Source organism: Hyaena hyaena, unplaced genomic scaffold (genome assembly GCF_003009895.1).
Source record: "Hyaena hyaena isolate Hyena2069 unplaced genomic scaffold, ASM300989v1 scaffold_109, whole genome shotgun sequence".
Lineage (NCBI taxonomy): Eukaryota > Metazoa > Chordata > Mammalia > Carnivora > Hyaenidae > Hyaena > Hyaena hyaena.
In genome coordinates this window covers 3,101,564-3,128,223 of record NW_024080740.1, presented here as the reverse complement: position 1 = coordinate 3,128,223, position 26,660 = coordinate 3,101,564, and the positions used below count along the sequence as shown (strand labels likewise).

General features: G+C 37.4%; 1 protein-coding gene across 1 annotated transcript in view; it reads left to right on the top strand.

Moving 5' to 3' along the window:
• The first annotated feature begins 2,458 nt into the window (after positions 1 to 2,458).
• The window catches only part of CASD1 (CAS1 domain containing 1), a 50,787-nt gene continuing 26,585 nt past the window's right edge, over positions 2,459 to 26,660 (top strand). Inside the window, exons 1-6 of the mRNA XM_039236280.1 lie at positions 2,459 to 2,716; positions 10,563 to 10,659; positions 11,458 to 11,578; positions 20,111 to 20,155; positions 21,619 to 21,681; positions 26,408 to 26,452. Coding sequence (XP_039092211.1) covers positions 2,584 to 2,716; positions 10,563 to 10,659; positions 11,458 to 11,578; positions 20,111 to 20,155; positions 21,619 to 21,681; positions 26,408 to 26,452 — 504 coding nt within the window. The 5' untranslated portion in view covers positions 2,459 to 2,583. The remainder of the gene's footprint in view (positions 2,717 to 10,562; positions 10,660 to 11,457; positions 11,579 to 20,110; positions 20,156 to 21,618; positions 21,682 to 26,407; positions 26,453 to 26,660) is intronic.

Sequence of the window (26,660 nt, the reverse complement as noted above, 5' to 3'; positions counted from 1 at the left end):
ACAGTTTAGGGGTAGGCAAATAAAAATGGAGCCCTGGTCTAGTTTTTCACCTCATTAGATTTGAGCTTTAAAAAGTTCAGTCTGGGGGAAAAAAATTCAGTCTGGTTAGAGGTATGGCAGAGAGGTAGTAAGGCTTGATTTTTGAGCCAGGATTGAGGAAGATGGGTTTTTAAAAACGGGAAATTCAGGCAAGAAATGATGCCTTAACTAAGGCAATAAGAGGAAGATGGAGAGGAGGCAGTATATTTGAGTTATTTAGAAAGGAGAATGGGAGTGGAGTCCATGGAGACCTCAAAGTCAACTACTCTTTCTAGATACCTGTCAGAGAAGGAGAGAAGGAGAAGTAAACACACAGAAATACAGAGTCCATGGATGTATTTCCCTAAGAAGAGAAACTTATTGGTGGAAGGGAAACAGGAGAGAGAGAGTGTGTAAAGAAGACAGAGGAAGGATGACTGACATAGGGCTGACTGATGGAGTCGGCAACACCCCAGGAAAGGGGGACAGGAAGAGATTCAGAGGAGAGGAGAGGGATTACCTTTACACTAGAGGGAAGGAAGAAAGAAGTCCACAGGCTATTTACAATATTTCAGAAAGCCTCCTGGAAATTGCAATTAAATAAAATGTCAAGTTTCTTTACTTTTGGCAGGCATTAAATCAACCCCGAGGGCTAACACTGGTTATCACACGCTGATCAGAAATTCTAATTTGCTGTTGATGACATCACAGAAATTTCTAGGATGTTATTGGTGGACCATATGCTGTTAGCAAAGTTATTTATCTGGGTTTTACAATATCAGATTTAATTCTTCCAGCATGTGATCAACCTTGGATCAGAAGAGTGACAGCCAAAATTAAGCGGCCATTTCCAGGGAACAGTGCCTAGTGTTTGTACACTTATTTAACTTTATTGCTTATTAGCATTACATCCATGACAGTGATGTATGTGATTTCATTTAAGTGACAAAATCTTTCAAGATATGGGGTCCAAGGATGAAAACATAATAAAAAGAGTCCTTGGATGAAAAGAATTGGGATGACAAGATCTCAATAGTCCCTTCAAACCTAACATTCTATAATTTTAAGAGGGGCTCATAAACACGAGTTCAGGAATGGCTAAATGGGAAAGTTGTAAAGAATACTTGAAAACACCTCAACTAACCAATGACTCACTTATACAAGACAAGTAGATAGGAAAGCAATGTAAATAACCATCCCCATCTGGAGGGCAGCGCAGGAGAGACGGAAAAAAAAAAAAAAAAGGAAAGAAAGAATAAGTTGGGTGAGGGGTAACACAAGCTTGAGAAAAGCAAAGGCATGGTTGCTTTATTGATAACCACAAAAAATGCTAACTGTCTTTAGGAGCAGGAATGATGGTCATGAACGCATTTTTTAGTGTTTGAGTAGCCACTTAGCCAACCTTATGTAAATACAAATGAAGACTGAAGATGTTTTCTCCCAACCCCTACACTAACCTAGGTTCGTTCTGTACCTTGTACTCTGTACTTCAGTGTGCCTTCGCCCACTGGAACTGGGCAAACTGAGGAATTTTTATTAAGTTTCAAAAGAAATGGAGCAAGAAAGTGAGTTGAAGAGTTGAAATTGGTCTTACCCGTGGGTTCAGTGCTAGGGCCATCAGCAGTTTAAAAAAAATTTTTTTTAATGTTTTATTTATTTCTAGGAGAGAGAGAGACAGCTCGAGCAGGGGAGGGTCAGAGAGAGAGGGAGACACAGAATCTGACGCAGGGTCCAGGCTCTGAGCTGGCAATCAGCACAGAGCCCGACGCGGGGCTCGAACCCACGAACCTCGAGATCATGACCTAAGCGAAAGTCGGACGCTTAATCGACTAAGCCACCCAGGCGCCCCGGCCACCAGCAGTTTAAACATCTGGCAAGCACCTTGGCTCAGTCAGACTGACCAGCTAGCTTGACCATCAGCCCCTGGGACATCACGTCCAGCTGGGGGGCAGCAAGCTCAGGAAAGGGTGTGTTGGGGAAAGAAGGAGCGAAGCTGTGTGTACTTTTACTCCGTAACTGTAGTTCTGTGGTCCCAGCCTGGACTCAGGTAGAGGCCAGTAAGACAAGAGAAAGCCCCAGAGCTCGCCTTCGGGCTAGGCTGGACCACTTGTTCCTTCTCCCCACATCCCCATGTCCCCGATGCTGCCGCCGCCCGCCGCCGCCCATGACCCGGTGACCCCAGAGGGCCATCAGGAGCCCGTGACCCTGGAGCACCGGGCATCCGGACCCCCCTCGCAGGCGCAGCCGCTATTAACGCAGGAGGCTAAAGGGGAGGAGGAGGAAGGGGAGGAGACAGGCGTCCAGGGCGCCTGGGGAACCGCCACCGCCAAGCCGGGGTGGCGAGGCTGGGGGGAAGCCGCTGAGGCGGCCGCGGCCAAGGAGGGCCAGGTGGAGGCCCGGGGCGCCGCGGCGGCGGGGTCGGGCTCCCCGGCGGGAGGCGCGGGTGGCGGCCGCGGAGGCTGGCGGCGGCTCCTCGCCTGGCTGCGGCGGCGGCCGCCCCAGTGCTGCCCCTGTGCGGCGCCCCTTCCCCGCTCCGCCGCGCACTGTTGTCATGGAGGAACCAAGATGGCGGCTCTGGCCTACAACCTGGGCAAGCGGGAGATCAACCACTACTTCAGCGTGAGGAGCGCCAAGGTGCTGGCGCTGGTGGCCGTGCTGCTCCTCGCAGCGTGCCACCTCGCCTCCCGCCGCTACCGAGGTGAGCGGGCCCTCCCCCTGCCCCGGCCGGCCGGGGGAGGAGGCGACGCAGCGGCTGGAGGCCGCCCCCCTCGCCCAACACACGCCCACGCTCACGCGTTCGCCCGCCCGCCCGCCCGCGCGCCGGGCCGGGCCGGCGGGGGAGGCGGAGGCCCCACGTGCCCCCAGGTGGCCCCGGCAGCGGGCCCGGCTCCCCTGGCCGAGTGAGCGGACCCTAGTGCGGGCCGCCCCTGGACTTGGGCCCGTGGTCCTGGCGCCCCCTGAGCCGCCTGCGCTGCGCTCGGGCAGCCGACCCGGGCCTGGCGCGAGGTGCTGCCTGGGTCCGAGCTCCAGTGCGAACTGGGCCGGGGTAGTTAACGCCAGGCCCGGGGTTCGAGTGCAGGAGGTCGGACCCGCCGCCCTCGGGGGGCCAGCCCGGGCTGCCGAAGGCGGAGGCCGCCCTGCAAGCGGGCACCTCTGCCCGGAGTTGAGGTCGTGGATTTCTGCGCCCTGGGGTCTGGCTCTTTCGCCTTTGTTTAATCGGGCCTCTGCCCGGTACTGCTAAGCCGAGCTGTTGTTGGACAGCGAAAAGGGCCGCCCCATTTTCTTCTGCCGCGGGGGCGACAGCTGGCAGAAGATGCCCTTGGCCAAATGGAGGAGGTGTCACCCAGCCTCTGTGATTCAGAAACGTTTTAAGGGTTCTGATTGCACACTTTTTACAAAGTAAAGGCAGTGGGGCAGATATTTGAAGTTCTGGGTTGTCAGGAGTCGAGGTGGGCAAGGAGATTAACGTTGGAAGCTGTTTGAAAGGAGGCCTTCAACGTGGGTTTTGAAATTGGTGTAAAGGGGGAAAGGAAATATGACCTCCTTATTTCAGAACGAGTTATCTTTCAGTAATCAAGGGATATTTACTTGTCCTTGTTGATTGATTTTTTTTTTAAATTTCTCTGTTAAAATACCACTAGAAGAGAGGCTGACAAGCTGAGAGAAATTAATAATGATAGGATCTTTTATTTTTGGCTCTTAGTATTATCGAAACCATTATCTGGACAGCTCTTTGTGACTGTGAGATTAATTGGTCAAGATGTAATGGGTAATGGACAGGTGCACATTTAACGCTTTTGCCATTTAACTTCACACCCACTTTGGCAAAATATCCAGTAAACGGGGTGCTGGAATCTGAGCTCTGTTCTCATCCCAGGAGACATTTCAAATGTAGGACATTTTGATCAGTTTTGCTGCTTTGTTTTCTCCAACTCTTGAGGATTAAAAATCTCATACTCTAGTACCATACTGGATGAATAGCTCTTTATATGAATGCACTAAATCGATTTTAAAAGATAAATTCTTTATACCCTTCAGCCTTTCTTCTTCAGCCTCCTATAGATCGCAGTCATGTGATCTGGCAGGGTTTTGGTTCATCTGCAGTGGCTGTGACAGAAGTCAGACACTTTGATACACAAAATAAAACTAGTAATGTTGATGCATTAATTTGTGGTCGTTTTGAAGAAAATTTTCTGACTACTATTAATCACTTTATGTTAGTTTGGTATAAGATGACAGTAATCTAACTCAGTCTTGTCTATAAGATGACAGTACTCTCACTCAATTTTGTCTATGTGATTGGTGGTGAAGGTAAATGTAACTGTGGTGCTGTAGTGAGAAAGGCAAACATCTAATCCTCCCTCCTTTTTTTATATTGTGCTTTTATCTTTTGATAAGCTTGGATGGTAATTATTATATTTAGATTATATATTTCATCCTTTCAAAATCTATCATCAGAAGGGAAAATAGAATGTCAGATGGAACCTTATGAGTCAGTGTAGCAATCTGGGGTTGTTTATAAAGCCTCTTCCAGAAGCTAGTCATCAGCTTCTGTAGGTGCTTCAGTGCCTTGAGTGTGAAGCAGTACACCTGGTGTGTGTACTTGCCCAGACTGAATGTCAAGAACTTGAGCCAGGGACTGTTTGGGAAAAATAATGATCGCACCAGCAAGTTTTTAGACATCCTCATACTTTGGCAGTGTCAAACTGAGTGAAATGTAGTGCCCTTCACACAAATATAACCCTACACTTGAATCACAATATCATAAATCTTTAGAATAAGGACCTTGTATTAGATAAGAGGCTTAGGCGTAATATTAAAGTGTGTAGTGTGTGGGTATGAGTATGCCTCAGGCAAGGTAGAGAGAATCCAGTTTGAATACACATATTCAGTATCTCTTGCTTTACAAATTATAGAAAGTAAAGAAAGCATTATATACAACAGAAAGTAAAGCTTGGCGAACACCACATTGAGGACTTATTACATGTCAGATGTTGTTTTATTAAGGGTTTTACATGTTTTATCTCCTTTTTTCTTTACAGCCATTCTGTGAAGTTTATAAAATTACAATATTTCATCCTCTACCCCACCCCCCATTTTTGACATCTCTGTAATCAGGATGAATTTTTAAAACTTTATTGCATGTCAAAGTTTAATTGATAACATTTTTTCTAGTGTTACATAAAATAATGATGTGTCTTATAATCAATGGTCTTAGATCCAGCAAATTACAGTATTATTTACATTTTAAAGATGAGGCATGAGAGGTTAAGTTGCCTAAGGACACACAATTAGTCAATGACTGAGCTAGGATTTACAACCCAGTTAGTCTGCCTCATGCCAGTAGGTTATAGACTGCCTTTCTCAGAGCTTCTTAAGACAGTGGCGATATATAGAAGATGGAGTGAGAAAGCATTTTCCAGAGGGATACGGGTTAAATCATTTAGAAACACTAATTCAACCTCATAGTACCAGCCAAGAGTTTTCCCCTTCTTTTTCCAGTAAAGTGATTTTCTGAAAGTTGCATGTATACAACTTCAAAATCTGACCAGCTTTTTATTACCTATGTTTATCTTTTTCCTTCTTTCTAAACTTCAGGCTCACAGTCTAAATATGCTTTGCCCTTTTTACATATGTCAGATACCTGATTTTCTCTGCCTGCAGTGACCTCCCTCCTTAAAAGAAAGTACAGATTTTTCTCAGGGTCTGGTTCAAATGTCACCGCCACAGAAGTAAGAGTTAGGAATTCACTGTTTCTATAGCAATTAGTACATACTTATGTTATATTGTAATAATTTGTATCCATCTCCCCCACATGAACTCTGAGCTTCTAAGGCTATTTTATTCATCTTTAAATCATCAGAACTTAACACACATGAGAAACTCCATAAACAATAATTGGATAAATAGATTGTCAAAGTCTTTTCTTATTTTTCGAAGTCCTATTTTTTTCCTTTGATTTAGTTCTTTTGGTTTTAATTGAATTTCATGTTCTAATAGCATGTTCTGATCCTAAATTTAGAAAATAGAGGGTTTTTTCATTATTAATATTCCTTTTACATAAAATAGTAGAAACATATTAAATAATCCTATTAACTAAATTTTTTCTAAATTTTCTCAATTTCTAGCAGTACTAAATTACAAAATGTCCATTACTATTGTGATTACAGATTGAAAACATCATTTCTGTGACAAGAGGCCTGTATCAGTAGCCTTAAGGGTAATTCCAATCTGGATAATTTTTAATTTTTTAATTGATAAAATAAACTGGTCTCGAATGCTTTACGTTTGTTGAAATGTAATTCCTTTCTATCACTGGGCCTATTAAATGCAAGTATTGAATATTATTGCATGTTTTGGAGAAAAATGAGTTCAAAGCTTCAGAAATTAAAAGTAAGAAAGGAGCAACTCCAGGCCTCTTAGCCTTTTCTTTCTTTCCCGGAAAGATCCTGATCTATAAGATGCCACTTATGTGTGGCACTCCTAGTTTGTCAAAAGAAAAATGTAAACAGTGATTTTTCAGCACAGACCAAAGTGTAACCTTGCTGAATTTTAGGCAAACAAAGTATTTTACAAATCATGTTAAAAACTTTATGATCTAATATTTTCATGGTTGGTAGTAATAAACAGATAGCTTTGGTAGGATGATTCAGCCAGTCCAGAGGTGCTGTATGCCAGAGAGATTCTATTCAAAGGAAAATATAAGCTATGGTTTATTTAACACATTAGGTGTTTTCTTTAGTAGTTACATTTTGTTTTTCAGCCTTTTAAAAATTTGTCTTTTTACTTATTTTGTTTACTTTTAGTATCTTTCTAATACAGAAAATTCGTGTATAAAAACCCAAGACTTAACCATGCTTATGGTTAAGGTAATAGAATGAAGAGGAAGACACAGCCATTCATCTAGATAATCTAGTATCAGAGATAGCTGAAGTAGATAATTCTTTCCCTTTAGTTGTTTTGTTTTTTTTTTTTTGGGGGGGGTGTTTGTTTTTATTGTGTTCCTGGCTTGATTTATCTGAGGACTTGGCAACTTGCATCTCATGCTGGTTGTTTTAAAGCAGCTATCAAAATTATAGAAGGCAATTGAAAATAATGACTGGGATATTTTGTTTTCTTTTGTTTGGGTTTTTTCTGGGTAAATTTGGAAAGGGAAGTATGTGCCAGCAGATATTTACATATACTTAGTATGCATGATGAAGATGTGGCATGTTAACTTATTTTAACATCTAGATTACATTTAGTGATTTGGTCCAGAAGCATTTCCTTCTCAGGAAAAAAGAACTTGTTTCTGACTGTGGAATTTTGTGGGAGTTTTCTTTTCTAAATTAAGTTCATTTATTTTCAATCAGATTATAATAGTAGTTATTATCACCACTGTTTTTATTATCTTTCTGGCAAGTATAAAGAAGTCTCTTGCCTTTTTAGATGTCTAGTTAGGAGTTCTTTTGCTTTTCTAATAATTCTTTATATTAGATTCTCTCTATTAAAATAGCAGTGCAATTTCTGTCTTCTGACTGAGCTTAACTGATATGATACAGAGAGTATTAATTTAAGATACAAAGATTACTAAAAAAAAACTTTGCATTATAAAATATATTAAGAAGAGTCATCACCATCTAGCATTCATTAGCAAATTAGAACTTTCTTTCCTGGAAAGACTAGTAGTCTCTAAAATACTATGTTTATAGTGCCTTTTGGTTAGTGACAACTTCAAATCTGTTTTGCTGGTCTATTGTTTTGGTTGTTTTTTGTTGGTATTCTAATTTGGGTTCATCAGTTTAGAAGTGCTATTTCCCACTGGCTGAACTACTGAAAAACAATGTGTGAGTAGTAGTATTGAGGAAAAAAGGAAAAGAACCTGCATTTTTATTTTTATTTTATTTTTTTAAAATATTTTTTATTTATTCTTGAGAGAGAGACAGAGACAGAGCATTGAGCCAGGGCGGGGCAGAGTGAGAGAGAGAGAGAGACAGAATCTGAAGCAAGCTCCAAGCTCTGAGCTGTCAGCACGGAGCCTGACGTGGGGCTCGAACCCACAAGCTGTGAGATCATGACCTGAGCCAAAGTCAAGACGTTCAACCGACTGAGCCACTCAAGCGCCCCAGAACTTTGCATTTTTAAACACATTTTCTGGTGGAGAGAGACTGGTTATTTTAAGATGTTGGCATGGTACTTCCATCTCCACAAAACCATACTGATAACTCTTATAATTAACAGTAACATAATCCCACATAATGTAGATTGGTAAGGTGTGTTTCTGTTTAAAGTTCTATCAAAAAACAAAAATCAAATAATAGCAACAACAAAAGGAAGGGAGAAAGAAAGGGAAGAAAAAGTCCATATAATTAATACTGAGTTATTTGCAACTTCTTATAACTTTTTTAGAAAATAGATAATACTAACTTTTTACTTGGTTTATAGATGTACTTAAAGAGGTAGACATGCTATAAATATGGAATTTCCATTCTAATTTTAAACATTTACTAGATTTTTTTTAAAGTTAATTTATTTATTTTGAGAGAGCCGGGGACAGGAGCAGAAAGAGGGAGAGAGAGAATCCTAAGCAGTCTGCAGTCTCCATGCTGTCAGCTCAGAGCCCATCGCAGAGTTCATTCCCACAAACTATGAAATCATGACTTGAGCCAAAATCAAGAATTGGATGCCCAATCGACTGAGCTACCCAGGCACCGCTTTACTAGAGTTTTAATAGTATTTTTCTGTAGAACCATTATAAAAGAATATAGCAGAAGGATTTGTTTGTTTGTTTGTTTTATTATTTTAGAGAGAGAGAAAATGCAGCCTGGGAGAGAGGGGCATTGGGAGAGAGAAAATCCCAATGAGGCTCCACTCTCAGTATGGAGCCCCATGCAGGGCTCCATCCCACATCCTGGGACCATGACTGAGGCAAAATCAAGAGTTGGATTCTCAACCAACTGAGCCACCCAGGCATGCCCAGGATATTTTTAGAAAAAGAACTTAATTGTGTGTTCCTATAATCTTTTCTTTACTCCTTCTTGAGTATTTATGTGGCTTAATTTTGTTTTTTTGAACTAGAATTAGTTTTTAATAATTGGAAAAAATTAAGAACTGATTATTTATAGTTTCCTTAGAGAGGTTATTAAAAAATCCTTGAAATACAAAAAAAAAAAAAACCTTGCACAGCCTATATATATTATTGCAAAATTTTAATAATTGGTATTCTGTTTTCCTTATCCAGTTTTCTACCAACACAACAATGCAGTATCTTCACTTTCCCTACGTGTTCTATTTTAGAATTTATGACACTGAAATAACAACAGTTTCATTATTTATGCATACCTGTCTTATATTTGTATCACCTTTTATCTGTATATTGGCCAGATAAATGGATAAACAGACTGAGAAAAGACATGTATTCTTTAAATATCTTTGGGTCTTCCCTCTCCCCACCCTGAGTGATTCAGTACCATTTTTGTTCTGTAGAGCTTCTCCACCCTGACCTTAACTAACTGTGAAACAAATAGAGCTTGCTGATGACTGTTAGTAAAGAACTAGAGATTAATTTAAATAATATGTGTATTTGATTATAACTCTATGGTTATTCGAAATATCTCATTTTCTCTTATCCATTTGACAGATTTGGACTTTTTTAACATTTCCAACTCCCCTTTAAACTCTTTCAGTCATTTCAGCTAATGTATAATAAAATGGCCGTGGGAAATAGGGTGAACACCTCCCCTCTTACATAGGACTGAGTGTTTCCCAGATGTGGGACTTTCTATGTGAAACTGTGACAGTCCCAACCAAACTGGGAGGAGTTGGTTTATCACCAGAAAGGAAAGCAAGAACGTTAAGAGAGGTAGACAGGCTGAATGTTATTAACTGAAATCTACACTTGTTATTGATACTGATCCTGTGTACCTTCAGCCACCATGTAGCTAACATAGTTTTATTGTACTTTATAAATTAAAAAAGGATGAAGTTTTAGTGACCTCAATAAGAAGTTCATGAATAAATCTTCTTCTCTGTATGCACATTTACAGAATAGGGGTAGCATACTTCTTCACAGAGAAGTTGTGAGAATCAAGGAGTAGATTTAAAAAATATTTTAATTACTGCATTTCCTGATGTGCAAATGCACTATATGTTGTAATAGTTGAATAGGAAGTCATTTCCAAACTTTTCTCTTTTATTCCTTAAGCTTTTCCTTCCCAACTAGGAGTGGTAAACAGGTAAGGGCTAGTTTGTGGTTGAGATGATATCCCTAGAAAGAAAACCTGAAACAGAAGTCACTGCCAAAGCAGTGAATATAGCATTTAAGAGTTAGGAGTCTCTTTTATCTTCTATAGTAAAGCGTCTGTCATTAGTGGCTCTTCTCCTCCGGAATGTTAATGTATTGGTATTTACTATGCCTCTCATGAATGAGTAATTAATGTACTGAGAAGGTACAATGAAGAATAGAAAACTGTACTTGCTCATCTCAGAGAGCTTACATGGGGTCAGATAATCAATGTATAAAAATATAACTATTGTTTACAGTGCCATTTGTTTAACTGTTATAGGCAATGATTCATGTGAATACCTTCTCTCAAGTGGCAGATTTCTTGGAGAGAAAGTTTGGCAACCTCACAGTTGCATGATGCATAAATACAAAATCAGGTAAATTGTCTTCATTTTGTTGTTGTTTTTTCTGTTCTCAGATAGGCCTTTTTTTTTTTTAAATGTTTGTTTATTTATTTATTTTTGAGAGAGAGAAAGAGTATGTGCATGAGTGGAGGGGAGGCAGAGAGTGAGGGAGATACAGAATCTGCAGTAAGCACCAGGCTCCGGGCTTTCAGCGCAGAGTGAGACACGGGGCTCAAAGTCATGAATCATGAGGTCATTACCTGAGCAGAAATCAAGAGTCAGACACTGAACTACCTGAGCCACCTGGCACCTTTCGAGGATAAGTTTTAATAACTAATGGAGAGGGGTTGATGAAGCAAAGGAAATACTATATGGTATTTCTGTATATTATGGTAGAGAATTGTTAACAAAGTGTAGGGATGGGAGTGAGTCCAAATGAAGATTCCTGCCAAAAACATCCAGGGAAGAATTTTGTCCAAGCTTCTTTATCTCAGGTGAGGGACAATCAGGCTCAAGGCAATAAATAGCCCTTGAGAGGACTCTAGCTTTAGGACTTGGATAGCTACCTCATGGAGTTATTCTTAGATAATGGATATAAAACATTTAATATACTTAGAGTACATATTCAACACTTAATAAATGGGGGCTGTAATTATTGAGAGTTAGTTGATCATCCATGGGCCGGTTTGTTAAACAAACCTGGCCACCTATTTCTAAAACAACATAACTATATGTATGATGATTCTGTACTACTTTCTTCACAAACTGTGCTTTGAAATGCCAACATGCTGATTTTACTTATTGTAATTAATGTTTCTTTGTTGATTTCAGTGAAGCAAAGAACTGTCTTGTAGATAAACATATTGCATTTATTGGAGATTCCAGAATTCGTCAGTTGTTTTATTCTTTTGTAAAAATAATTAATCCCCAATTCAAAGAAGAAGGAAATAAGGTAAAACTTACCTATTCTCTTCACTAGGGTATTTTACAGGTTAACCACCTGAATAGTTATAGGAGGAATATGTCTTTTCATAATAAAGAATGATAAAAAGAAAGAACAATAAAAGTTTTATTACTTTTGTTTTGTGAAAGGTGGAAAGAAAAAAGGATGATGGAGAAAATCATGGAGAACATAATGGGGAATGTAAGAAAAACAAGTGGCGGGTAACAGATTAGTAAACCTTTTATTGCCTTAAACTTCTGATTTTCAGAAATGATAAGTTCTTTCAATGGAAAATTTTTCTTTAGAATTCCTTGGAAAGAAACCTAAGAGCAAATATCCTTTATTCTTATTTTCATATTTTGCCATATATCTTTTCAGTCTCTTTAAAATAATAATAATAATCTTTTAGCATGTACAATTTTATGTCTTGCTTCCACCATTTATCATAATTCATGGTGTTATTACATAATCAATGTAAGTCTCTTCATAATGGCAACACGTTATTGATGGATATGATGTAATTTATAATTTTCTTTTTTCTTAACTTCTCATAGTTTTCTATTTTTTTTTTACTTTTGCAGTTTATGAAAGGACATTCTCAATTACATCTTTCTGTGAAAACTTTGCTTTTTTAATTATTTCTGTAGATGGAATCCCTATGAGAGAAATATTAGGTTAAATAATCTAGTTTAAAAATTATTGATTATATTGCTAAGCTATTTTCATTTATACTGTTATCGGCAGTGCCCATTAGGACCTAATTTTCTGCAACTTTACTGGCATTGGGCAGGTATGCTGTATAATTAAAACAACAATGCAACAAATATTTGCTATTTTCATAGAAAATTTCTGATTTTAAAAATATATCTTTCTTCGAAAACGAATAAGAATGGATCTCTCTCTATATATTTGTTAATTAATTTGTTGCTTAGTTAATATTTTATGAATCATCGCATCTTTCTTTTTATACATTTTTAAGTGATCCAAAGGTCTAATCCCTGTCTTCAACTGTGTATGATCGTTAGTGAGCAATAGCAAGGAGAGAAAAGTGAAACACAAGAAAGTTCAAAATTATAGGGAGGATAGCTCATGATTCTATGATGAAAATCTCCCCGTTCACCTCAACCTGCCCTGTGGTAAGGAGTTGAAAATTAGCGACTTCACAACTGAAATATCTAGTCCCATAGTCATGATGGTAGTGGGTACTAAATCCTTGGGAACTGTTCCTTTTGAGAAGAGTCCATCAGCTATCAGAAATTTTGTCCGGTAGGAAAGGCTCTTATAGATTTTAAATATGAATAATGGAAAATGGTAAAGTCAGCTTTTCATTTAATTTGATATCTGTAAATGTATTCTTCATTGGTAATTATATACATAAAATTATACTGAAGAGTTGGAACTATTTAATTATATGAGATCATCATGATTTAAAGTAAAAAAATGTGAATGAACTTTTAGAAATTAGAGAGATTTCTGACTTCAAAGAAGCAGTTTTAGTATTTCTTCTATAGAATAGTATGAGTTTCTGAAATTTGGAATAATGGATTTGGCCACAGTTAGTTGAAAAAACTATAATGGTTTAGTTTACAGCCCTAAGTGGGCACAATATGGTACATTGTTTCTGAGCCCTAGTTATAACACTGAGGTTTCTAATTGTTGTTTTCTAGAGGTGCCCAGTTAGCCCACAGTTATCAAACCAGATACCTTTAAGTGTATATGCATTTTAAAGAGAAACAAAGACAGTTTGTCATAGACATTTACTGAGAAACTAGTTCAAACTGCTAGTGGAGCATTTGCCAAAATGTATTTTATTTAGTTCTCTTGTCTCTGATCACCTTGAAGACATAGATTACATATTATCATTATTATTCTTTAAATACATGTCTTATGCCTCACCCAGCCTGGCATATTGTATAAGCTGATTATTGTTGTTATTATTTTAGCCTTGGTGTGGGTTACTTTGGGTAGAATAGAAGTATTGAGGATAGTTCTTTGTTTGAATTTTTTTCTTTTCTGTGTTGAGGCAAAAATAATTTTATTTATTTATTTATTTATTTATTTATTTATTTATTTATTTTTTAACGTTTATTCATTTTTGAGAGACAGAAAGTGAGCACGGGAGGGGCAGAGTGAGAGGGAGACACAGAATCCAAAGCAGACTTCAGGCTCTGAGCTGTCAGCACAGAGCCCGACACCACGCTCAAACCCGTGAACAATGAGATCATGACCTGAGCCAAAGTCAGACGCTTAACCGACCGACCGATCCATCCAGGCGCCCCAAGGCGAAAAGAATTTTAAAGAGCAGGACTTTTCTCAAATTCTGTTTTGTAGACTAGTTCTGTGGGAGCTGTGGTTAAATAAGTTTGGGCAGGGCTGGATGTCATATCCACTTTTTGCTGATTTTAATTTAGGCTAGGATGTTAAAAACTTGGAAGTCTTGCAGTAAAATAGCAAACTGTGTTGCTTTCAGCCAGAGGGCAAACTAGATACTCTGGGGTCCCCTTCTACCTCAAACCAACTAGATCCTAGATTTAAAATAACAACAACAAAAACTTGCTGATGTATTTCTAGACTTGGAGGAAATGGGACACACTCCCCCCAAAAGCAACAAACTGTGAGTCAAACCAGAGATGGGAACAGTGATAGTAGATACTAAGTAGGGGTTCAGACTGACCTGAAGACAGATGCCAATTGTTGCAGCGCTCTGTATGTAGAAAACTAAGCTTTGGGCCAGCATATTTCTCAATAGTAATAATGGAAACCAGAAGACACTAGAGTAATAGCTCTAAGCTTCTGAGAGAAAGTAAATTTCAAACTAAAATTGTACTGTGTACCTAATATATAAATGTCTATTCTTGAAATTTAGAACATTTTCAGATTAACAAAAGTGATGAGGGTTTATTACTAGACAGACTTATAGTAAAGGATTTTTTAAAGGCTAAACTTCAGGAAGAAGGGAAGTAATTCAGAAAAAAATTATCTGAAATGTAAGAAGCAATGTTAAGGAAAATCCTAAACATGTATGTAAATCTAAACAAACGCTGTCTACAGAAAATAATAATTCTTTTTGCATTTTACTTAAAAAACTGTATTAAAGAAGTAGCCAATAATAGCTTGTAAGTCAGAGGGAGATGATCACAGTTTTCTAATGTCCTCTTTACTCTTTAAAATGCTATCTTACTTTAGAACTTAAGTTAAAGATGATAGTAAAATTTCAAGAGCAAAGACTAAAAAGAATTAGGGTGTGTGAATTCCAAATCAGAAGAACAAAAATTTAAAACCAAACTCATCTAATGCCAAATAGTGTCCCATACATACATACACACATGCACACTCATGTACATGCTGATATACATACATTCACATATGTATACAAAAATCATATGTACATGTAAAAATCAATGCTTATATATATTCCATATATATAAAACACCCATGTATGTGTGAGGGAGCTCAAAATCAAAAGACATGATGATAGAAACATTTATAATAAAAATAAATGCGGTAGTCTAAACTCTTCAGCTAAACACAGATTTTCAGATTTGTTTTTAAAATAACTTTCTGCTTTTAAAAAGACATATCTAAAACAAAAGAATATGAAAGGTTTTAATTAAAAATGAGAAAAGTTTTAGTAGACAAATTCTTATTAAAGAAAGACAAGTCATGGGGTGCCTGGGTAGCTTAGTGGGTTAAGCGTCCGACTTCGGCTCAGGTCATGATCGCAGTTCGTGGGTTTGAGCGCCACATCGGGCTCTGTGCTGACATTCAGCTCAGAGCCTGGAGCCTGTTTCGGATTCTGTGTCTCCCTCTCTCTCTGACCCTCCCCTGCTCACACATTCTCTCTCAGAAATAAATAAAACATTTAAAAAAATTTTAATAAAAAAAGATAAGCCTTATTAATATGAGACAAAATCAGTTGTAAGGAAAAAAGTATTAGCAGGCATACAGATACTTTTTAATGACAAAAGTTTCAAATCACTAAGATTTTAAACTCATGCAGATGAAATAAATTAACCTTAAAATTTATAAAGCAAAATTAATGTGATTACAGTGAAGAGTTGACAAATCCTCCATCAAAGTGAGAGAATTGCTCACTGCTCGTGCATTTAATGATAGGACAAGCAAAATTACTAAGCATATCTGATTTTATGAACTTACAGCTCAATACTTAAAGAAGACACTAAAAAATCAAATATATATTTTTTCAAAGTATATTGGAACCTTTTTTGACAACATGTTGTGTCATTAAGCAGACCTCAACAATATCAGAGAATTGGTATCATTCTGTCTCTATTAGATTAGTTCCTTTATATTCTAACTTAACCTGATAAAAATTCTAGAAGCCTATAGTAAATATCCCTAATAGTGAAATGTTAGACACATTTATGTTAAACTCAATAAGAGGACGAGGCTGTCCATTATTGCTGCTTCTATTCAGTATTGTAATGGAGGCCCTTAGCCAAGGAAAGATAAAGATGTAAAGATTAGAAAGAGATAGACTCAGAATTTTATATGATACAATCATATACAAAGAAAACTCTAAAGAATCTATAGAAAATTACTAGATATAATAAAAATTTCAGCAAGTTAACTCATATTAAGATAAACATACAAAAATTAATTATAGTAACTCAATAAAGCTGTTAAAAGTGAATTGCATACTACACTCCAGGAATATAAAGTTCAAAACGTTTAAAATACACTGTGTGCAAAGTAACAAAAATCATATAGTACATAGGAACAAGCTTAGCAAATGTGGATGATCTGTATGCAAAAAAAATTTTATGTAAACAAAATTTAAATTGATATAAATAAATGGAAGATATATACTATATTTTGGAATGGGAAGAATCAATATTGTAAAGATGTCAGTTATTCCTAAGCTGATCTATAGGTTGAATGTAACTCAAGTAAAATCCTAACAGGATATGTTGTGGAACTTTACCAGCTGATTCTAAATTTCATGTGGAAGGGCAATGGACCAAGAATAACCACACAGATCTGAAGAGCAAGGTGGAAAAGACTGATTTCCAGTATCAAGACTGATTTTAACTGTGTCATAATTAAGACAGCATGGTATTGGTAGAGCTAAATAAAGAAACCAGTAGAACAGGATATAGAACTTTAAAATAAATGCTTGCGTATACAAAGACTTAATAAATAACAGAGATGCCATTAAAAATCCTTGGAGAAAAGAAGGTCTGTCCAATTAATGATCTGGCACAGTTGGTTGTATAGAGAGAAAAAAGTGAAATTGGAAGGCCTACCCCATGCCATCAAGTAAAATCATTTCTAGGTGAATTTAAACTTAAATATGGAAGCCAAAACTTTTAAACCTTTAGAGGAAAAAAAAAAAAAAAAGCCCTCGGGAATATTTTCATTACTTCAAGTAGGAAAAAGTTTCTTACATAAGAAACAAAACGTGCTAACCATAAAATAAAAGATGGATAAATTCACATACCTTGATTAAGAGTATCTGTTCACCAAAAAAAAAAAAAAAAAAAAAGGGGGGCGCCTGGGTGGCTTAGTCGGTTAAGCGTCCGACTTTCGCTTGGGTCATGATCTCGCGGTTCGTGGGTTCGAGCCCCGCGTCGGGCTCTGTGCTGACTGCCAGCTCAGAGCCTGGAGCCTGTTTCAGTCTGTGACTCCCTCTCTCTCTGACCCTCCCCTGCTCACGCTGTCTCTCTCTCTCTCCTAGAAATAAATAAAAACATTAAAAAAAAAAAAAAGAGTATCTGTTCACCAAAAGATACCTGACAGAAAAAAGTCAAGCTACAAACTAGAAGATATTTATAATATATATCCAAGAGACATAAAGAATCACAAATTAATTAAAAAAAAAAAAAAAAAAGACAACCCAATAGGAAACAAAAGAGGAAAGGCATGGCCAGGCATTTCACAGAAGAGGAAATGTAAAAGATGTTTAACCTCACTAGCAATCAGGGAAATTCAAATTAAGACCATAGTGAAATACCATTTTATAACTCCTTATATAACAAATTAAATTTGACAGTGGCAAAAAAAATATTAAATCTGACAAGATTTATTAAAGACTCTGTATCTGAAACTGTTGATGAGAATATAAATTATTAAAACACTTCAGAAAATAACTTACATTATCATGTGAGGGTGAATGTTTGTATGGCCAGTGAACCTGTAGGGAAACTCTTACTCATGTATAAGAGACATGCACAAGAGGGTAACTGGCAGTGCTGCTTATGGCCTAGATTTGGTACATTTTATCAACTGGCCTAGACTCTACAAAAATAAATAAATACAATATTTGATATGTATAAATATAATAAGTTAATTGATGTCTGAAAAAGATCAGGGGATGTTCTAGATTAAAAGACTCAAGAGACATGACAACTAAATCTCTGATTTTAGTTGAAATCTAGATTAAAATAGAAGAGCTATAGAGAGGGGCACGTGGGTGGCTCAGTCGTAGAGTGTCCTGACTTCAGCTCAGGTCATGATCTCACAGTTTGTGGGTTCGAGCCCCACGTCAGGCTCTGTGCTGACAGCTCAGAGCCAGGAGCCTGCTTCAGATCTGTGTCTCCCTCTCTCTCTGCCCTCTCCTGCTCATGCTCTGTCTCTACCTCTGTCTCTCTCAAAAATAAATAAACATTAAAAAAAAAAAGAATAAGAAGAACTATAGAGAGGAAAAAAGTGGGAAATTAGGGAAATTTGAACATGGACTGTATATTAGATTAATATTTTATCAATATCAAATTTCTTAGGTGGGATTATAGTATTGAGGTTATGTAAGAGAATGTCCATGTTCTTAGAAAATACATGCTAATATATTTAAGGGTAAAATGTTATGTTTGCAGTTTGCTTTTATATGGTTCATTAAAAAAACAAAACAAAACAATGCATATGTCTATGCAGAAAGAGACAAGCTAGTGGAGGAATTGTTAACAATAGAGTATTAGGTGCTCATATAATTTTGTCAGTTTTGCTCTAAGTTTAACATTTTTCTTTTCTTTTTTTTAAGTTTGAGACTTTTCGAAATTAAAAGTTGGAGAGAAAGCCAATAACACTAAACAATGTATCTTTTAAGGATGCATATACATGTGACAAAACTGTATAATAAAAAAGAAAGCAAAATATAAACAAAATTCAAAGTAGTGTTTCCTTTGGGTGAAGCAAGGAGTTAAGAGGGAAAAGTCCATGTAGGTCATTCAGTGAGTTGAGAGTGCTTTGATTTCTGCCATGGACTCATGAGTACTTATTTATTTTTACTGTGCTTTTTAACTTACATATGTGACATAGTCTTTTGTATGTATCAAATTTTAACATTAAAATGATAAAGGAGACAAAAGGAGAGAGATGGAGTTGAATTACCTGAGCTATGCAAAAGGAGGAAGAAGAAAGTTCATGACACATTATTTCTCTGAAGAAGAATTTTAACAAAGTTCAGATGGGATAGTAGAAGGAAAACACTTGTGTTATTTGGTCTGACCCAGTATTTCTGAGATTTATTTGACCAAGGAAACTCTATTCATAGAACATACCTTAAAGTACAGTTGGTCCCAAGAGTCCTTTTGGGAAATGATGCTTGAATTTTAAAAGTTAGCATGCTGATAAAATAAGCTTTATTTCACAGAGATATAAGTGTTAATACTATTTGTCTGGTTAAATTAAGACATGTCAACCTTGGTTTTAGGAAGAATTACCTTTTTTATTTGACCACGTCTATCCCCCGCCCCACTCTAGAGTTTTAACTCTGAAAGAATTTATATTCATTATATGGAATACTTGGTTATAAGAAGGTGTCTCCAAACTTTGATTTTTTTTTTATTGAACTGGACTATTTATACAGTCTTCAAGATAAAACCCCAAATAACCTAGAGCCATATATGTGCACTCCTGTTCAGACAGGACTGATACTAGTGTATTGTTGAGAACAATCTAGATGTTGCTTTAGCAACAAACCACTCTACAATCTTAACAAAACAGAGCTGCATGCTAGGTGTGTTGACAAGATTCAGGGATTCCTGCTTGTTGGAATTTGTACCATCTTCTAGTTATACGATGTGGAATAGTCAGCCTGTGTAGTCTCAGCATCAGGGTAAGCCAGAGACTAGAGAATTACCGTGAGAAATTCAGGTGGAAGTGACCCGTATCACATCCAGCCACACTACGTTGACCAGAACTAGTCATGTGGTTCTGTCTAACTGGTGGAAATTTAGGAAATGCAGAGGAGCAATCCATCTCTGCCTACATAATAATATTAAGACTAAATTGGAATGTGCAACTTTTGCAAAAAAACATAATTTCTATGGGCAGGTTCATATAACTGCTTGTTTGGAGCTGAGGTTTTATCTTTGAACTCTATCTTAGATGTTAAAAATTACATATACACAATTTAGTGTTACTTATTTTTGGGTATTTTATGCTAGTCTTTTTCCCTTCAGGTTGAATGTAGATCATTGAGATGTAGTGCATAAATAAATCAGCAAAAGCAGTGGAAGGGAGAATTATTACATAAAATTAATCTATACATTAATATTTCTTGTTTTCTCTTTTTAATGACAGCATGGGAACATTCCTTTTGAAGACAAGATTGCATCAGTTAAAGTGGTAAGTTAATGTAATAGGAAACTAAATGTTATGTTGAAACTGTATTCATTGGTTAATTTATTTATAGATCAGCTAATGCTTTGTATCTATTAAATATATTTTAATGTCTTTAGAATAGATGAGAATGGTAAAATGGTGGAATAAATGCTTGTATGCACAGTTTTGTGTAATAAAATGGAAAATTTGGTCTCTCAGATTTTTTAATCCAAGAAATAATCATCTTGTTCATTTGAAACCACTATGTATTCAGGATTAATATCCATGAAAGAATATATGTGGATTTTCTGAATTTCTAGTCACAGTGACTTCTTTTAAATACTGACAGTACAGTAGGCATCAAGACAAAAATGTCCTCGACTTAATGGATTTTGCAAGTCATTCCAGTTCTGTGCATGCTTTAAATGTGGAATAAGGATGGTGAAAAGGAAAAAGTGGGAGGCGCCTGGGTGGCTCAGTTGGTTGAGCTTCTGACTCTTTATTTTAACTCCTTTAGCTCAGGTCATGATCCCAGCTCAGATCGAGCCTCAGCTCAGATTGAGCCCCAAGTCAGACTCTGTGCTGGAGGTGGAGCCTGCTTAAGATTCTCTCTCCTTTGCCCCTCTGCCTCACTCGTACTCTCTCTCTCTCTCTTAAAAAAATTAAAAAATCAAAAAAGAAAGGAAAAAGTGGGCATTAGGAACGTACAAAACAATGAATTAGAAATAGTTTTCCTCTTTGAGAAAGAGATGTTTTAACCGAAGCTTCAAGGATAAAGAGGAGCTAGTTAGTGGAAATGTTTTATGACCATCGTAGGCAGAATGGTGTGTGCAAAGTCCTGGAGCAGAAGGAGCACATAGAGCATTCCGGGAGCTGAACAGAGAACCAACAGGTGCTTAGAGTGGGGGCAGGGTGACAGGAGGAAAGGCAGAATGTCTCAGGAGAGGCCAGATCCTATGCCTCCTTAGTAGTTTTAAGGACTTTGGAATTTATTCTGAGGACAATTGAAAGTCCTTGCATATTTAAGCAGGAATGTGTGGCCAGATCAGATTAAAATTTTTTTTTTTTCTAGGAGAGAGAGAGAGAGAGACAGCGTGAGCAGGGGAGGGTCAGAGAGAGAGGGAGACACAGACTGAAACAGGCTCCAGGCTCCGAGCTGGCTGTCAGCACACAGCCCGACGCGGGGCTCGAACCCACGAACCGCGAGACCATGACCTAAGCGAAAGTCGGACGCTCAACCGACTAAGCCACCCAGGCGCCCCCAGATTTAAATTTTTAAACAACGACTATGGAGACTAGTTCAGAGAGTAACTAGCAGAAGAGGATGCAAGAGGTCCTGTGAGGCCCGTGGGGAACAGATGGGAGATGAACACGTGGACGAGGCGGTGTCTTCCTTCAGGTCCTCCTGAAGAAATGGGTTCATGTTTCTTTGAGGTGGCGCATAGAAGTCTCTTTGACTTATTATTTCCTTATGTTTCTTTTCTTAGGATTTTCTGTGGCATCCAGAAGTCAATGGTTCTATGAAACAGTGTATCAAAGTGTGGACTGAGGTCTGTATTTGAAAATATAGGCCTTTTTGCTTTAATTCCCCAAATTTTAAGAGCTCATGAGCATGCATCGTTTATCCCCCCTTACTCACCTCTCCTACTCTTCTGTACTCTGTGCCGACTTTCTTAATAGTGACTAATTGTGCTGGATTGATCCTGTCACTTAACTGAGAAGAGGGAGTTTTGATCCAGTACCTCTGCTGCCACCACTCTAACCCTGCCGTGGTTATGCTGATACCGTATTTTCCGGACAGAGAATTTTCTGTTACTATCATTGCCCAGTTAACTCAAACCCAGGTCATCTTCCTTGGACAACATACATTCTCTTGAGCATTTTCCCACTTTGTCCTTGAAACTCATGCCCAGATTCTTCGGGAAAGTTGTTGTTGTGGTTGTTGTTGTTGAATAGCCTGTTTTCTTCCCTTTTATCATTACATTTGTTGCCCAGAAGTCAAGTCTGGTATATTTTGGGTCATAAATGTTCGGAGACAGATACAAGGGCAAGCATGCTATTCACCTCGAAAACTGCAGAGTCCTCTCTAGAATCTCCATGGTAGTCTCCATATAGCTCTTTGTCCTTTAATTAAACCTGTCTTCTTTCCCAGAGGTGTTTGCATTTGGGGTGGATAAAACCATATTCAATTTTGTTGACCTTGTTTTGCTTAATTACTTGTGCTGCAATGGTATTTTTCCTTGTTTCTTTTCACAGTATATGTTTAGCACCGTAGCCACTTCATACACCAAATAAGCTTTTGTAGGATCCAGTGGGAACCTAGTCAACATTTTAACTTTGTTTCTTTGACAAATGTTTAAGTTTTCAAAAAACAAAACATGCAGACAGCTTCTAGAATTCACCTTTCTGGAAAATTGCAGTCTCACATAATTGTGTTTTGTTTTTGTTGATATGTTTATTCCAAAAGTGTAGAATAATGTTGCATGTATATATTTCAAATGATTTAAACGTATGTTTTATATCTGTGCTGGACCTGAAAGTATATCCATTAAAGTAGTAGAAATTAACAGTTAAAGAAACATCAGTGCAGTATAATTTATAAGTCCTGCAAAATCCTAGATAACTTTTGTTACATACTAACCTGGAGTTACATTGCGTATCCAGATTTTCAGTTCTTACAATTTGCTAAAACCAGTTTTTAGAGCTTTGGATTCTGTTGTAAGATTCCTTATTACTACTGGAGGACGGGAAAGACTCCACTTACTTAGGTAGATGACCGTGTCATTACCAAAGATTGATTAATTGATTGATTTCATTTATTTAAAAAGTATGTATGTTGGCAATGAGAAACAATGAAATCTGGCCATGTGTAGCAACATGGATGGACCTTGAGGGGGTTATGCTGAGCGAAATAAGTCAGGCAGAGAAGGACAAATATCATATGTTTGCACGTATAGGAGGATTAGGAGGAACTTGACGGAGGAACAAGGGGGAGAAGAAGGGCGGAAATGGTGGGGGAAAGGGAGAGAGGCAAACCATGAGAGACTCTTGAATGCTGACAAAAACTGAGGACTGATGGGTGTGGGGGGGAGGGGGGGATGGGCATGGAGGAGGGCACTTTGGGGATGAGCACTGAGTGTTATGTAGAAACTAATTTGACAATAAACTATTTGTAAAAAAAAAATAAATAAATAAAAAGTATGTATGTATGCATTTATGTATACATAAAAACTTATGTGTTTTTAAAATTATTTTCATAGTAAGCAGCTAGACCCTGAGAATAAATGATCCATATTTTTATCATTTATGTAATATTGCTGGCTTCATGCTGGTGTTAGGAGTGTGGCTAGTAATTAGCCTCAGTCTCAGCCCTCAAAGAATTTGCAGTAACTAGTGTATAGTGACTTCCTGATGAATAATAATATGGTAAGATGAAGAGTAAGTAGAGAATCAAGCACAAAAGGACTATGAAAGCACTATGGATAGAGGCATTTATGATGGGGTGGGTTAGATACAGGTTTTGGTTTAAGAAAGCTCTACAGAGAAGGTAATATTTCCAGAAGAACTGTAGGGTTAGAAAGATAACACTTATTAACTGAAAGAGCATTATTGTAGCCTACAGGCATAAAACCAAAGTTGAATTTAGACAACTCTGTTGTGATTCAACGGATATTTATTAATCACCTGCCATTTTCTAGGTACTAGGCTAAAAAGTGCTGATACCCAGTTAACGTAATAGGTTCCTCTCCTCAAAGAGTTTCCAGATGAGTGGCAGATATAGTTAAGAAAGTAATGTGACAAGTGCCAAAATAGGGGAAGAATAAGGTACAGCCAGTTACAGAAAGTAGGCACTAACTGTAAGTTCTCAAAACTAGTTTTCAGATAAAGTGATCTTAAGGATGAGGATCTGGTGTGAGAAAGGAGGATTATTTCACGTACAGGAAATCGCATACGCAAAGATACTGAAGTTAGAGGATAGCCTATTTGGGGAACCACTAGCAGTGTTAGTATGGCTGGAGCTTAAATTCAAAGTGCTTCTTTATTTATGTTTGGTTTTGGCTGTTATTTTCATGTGCCTCATTTGAGGAGAGGGCTAATAAGAGACGAGGTAAGCAGATATTACATTATGAATAATACCCTAAGCTGTATTTGGTGTGGTATAAATTCATTTATCTATCTATTTATGTTTTGATTACTTCTAAAGACTTCAGGGTGTATTTCCTAAAAATAAGAATATTGAGTTTATGTTGAGGGTAGCGGAGACCCACTGAAACATTTAAACAAGAGAATGGTGACATGTATTGGGGCAATAGTGGAAAATTAGGCTGAACTGTGAAGAAACCAACAATTTGGATTTAATTTTGTAGGTGAAGGTACTCATTAAGAAAAGTCTGAGCTACTCAGATGAATTTGGAGAATCTGGGTATTGTGTGAGGTGATAGCTAAAGTTATTTGAATGGAAGACATTGAATAGAGAGAGTTTAAAGATTAAAGAAGAGGGCTTGGTAATGCAGCTATCAAAAATATTTTGAGAAGGGGCAGTAAAGGGGGTAAGAGGAAAAGCAGGAGAAGAATAACTAACATGTGACACACAGGGGAGGAAAGAGTTTTAAAAAGTGGACAGTCAGAAGTGTTCCTTTAGGAACTAGACAGGGTAGAATGAAGCTAAGAGAATGTGGCAATCCACAGTTCATGAATGGGCTCAGTTTTAGTGGATGGTGAAGCCCCAAATCAAAGCATAATCAATTGAGGCTTAAATGAGAGATAAAAAAAATTGACATGGGGAGAGCAAAATACTCTTCCAAGTAATCTGTTGGTTAATGGTGTGAGGCGGAAGGATTTGAGAGTGGGGCAGGCTTGAAGGAACATTTTTTCAGTATAAAGATGTTTTAGCATTTTGTAGATGGGGAAGAAAAGGGACTGGAGAAGGAAGATGAAATTGATGAGAATTGGAGATCGATCATTCATGGATATAGCCCTGGAGAGAAAGAGGGAGGCAACAGAGACACAAAGTAAGGCTTAGCCATTAAGAGGATTAGCCATTGACTGTTATTCAAGGAAGATAGGCTGGGAGAGGTTGTAAGAATAGAGGAAGGAAGTCTAGTGCACATAGGCCAGATGAATCCCATTTTCTCCATGAAATCTGAGGATTAAGTTTTATATTGAAACTGAGAAGGGAAGCAAGAGAGACCCGTAGAAGAGAAATAAGATTTGGGGTAACCACTGTGACACATGAGAAAGGGAGTAACCTAGAGATGAGGAATAAGTTCCACTAAAATAGCAGTGTAAAATGAAACACACTAGGCTGGAAGTGAGAGTATCTATGAAGGAAATTATTGTTACTCTTTTTCTCCGCTTTCAGTCTTCTACCTTTACAATGAGATAATACCTGTCATTTTTATTTTCATAGATGAGTCAGATTTTTTTCTAATTAAGTATCTTGCTTATTTTTAATTGTTCCTTGTGCACATGATTATAATAGCAGGTCTTTTGATGTGGAAATCGCACTAAATTTAGAAGTCACAAGACTTAAGTTCTGGCTTTGTCCCTTCCAGGCCTCAGCAATACCCTATAAACTTTTCTGAGTCTGTATCCTTAATTTGATAAGATGTGTATAATATCTTCCTGCCTGTCGCACAGGTGGCAAGAATCTATATTCAAATGAGCCAATTTAAGAGAACTCAGTAAATTACTAAGTACTGTATAATTGGTAGTATTAGTAATAGTACAATTTGCATTTGATGAGGCGCTCTACCAAATTTCTCCTTGTTTCTTTGCACATTGTGGTCTATGATAATTAGCAGTTTCTTTTGTTAAATACATATTGGATTTAGCTTTTCCAAAGATTACATTTCTTGTATTTTATTTAGCATTTTTGCTATGTACTCTGTAGTCTTCATGAATATTTTTTAATTGGCTGACATAATATACTTAGAGTTTTACTCAAAACAGTTTACTCAGAGTTCAGAATAATATTAAGCCATATTAAATTTCAGTGAAATGTTTTGGGTTTTTTTTTTTTTTTTTTTTTTTGGAACACCAAAAAATTAAACATACAAGCTTCATGCCATTCTATATAGCCACATAACCATGTAAGGTTTTAGGCATTGGATGGATGTGCCATCTTGTTATAATGAGAATCCAGTAAGGAACTCTAGAAAATTAAAATGCATTTGGAAGGAAGAAGTTAAGTTGAAGGCAAAAAGTAAGTGAGGTTACTTATATTCATTCCCATATCTGGATAGAACACGATTGTAAAGATTTTTCTTTCTTTAGGATTCTGTTGCAAAGCCCCATGTGATTGTAGCAGGAGCTGCCACGGTGAGTTATTATGCATATTCTTACGTAAGGATCTTTGGCTCATACTTAAGGACATGCTAAGGAAACGTTAACTTATATTAAATAGAATTCTTGATTCTACCTATATTTCAGTTCCTATTTCTATTATAATTAATGAGGCTGATGAATTTTAATGAAGCAACCTGAATAAACTTAATAAACTTGGTGTTAAATGTCAATATTATTTTAC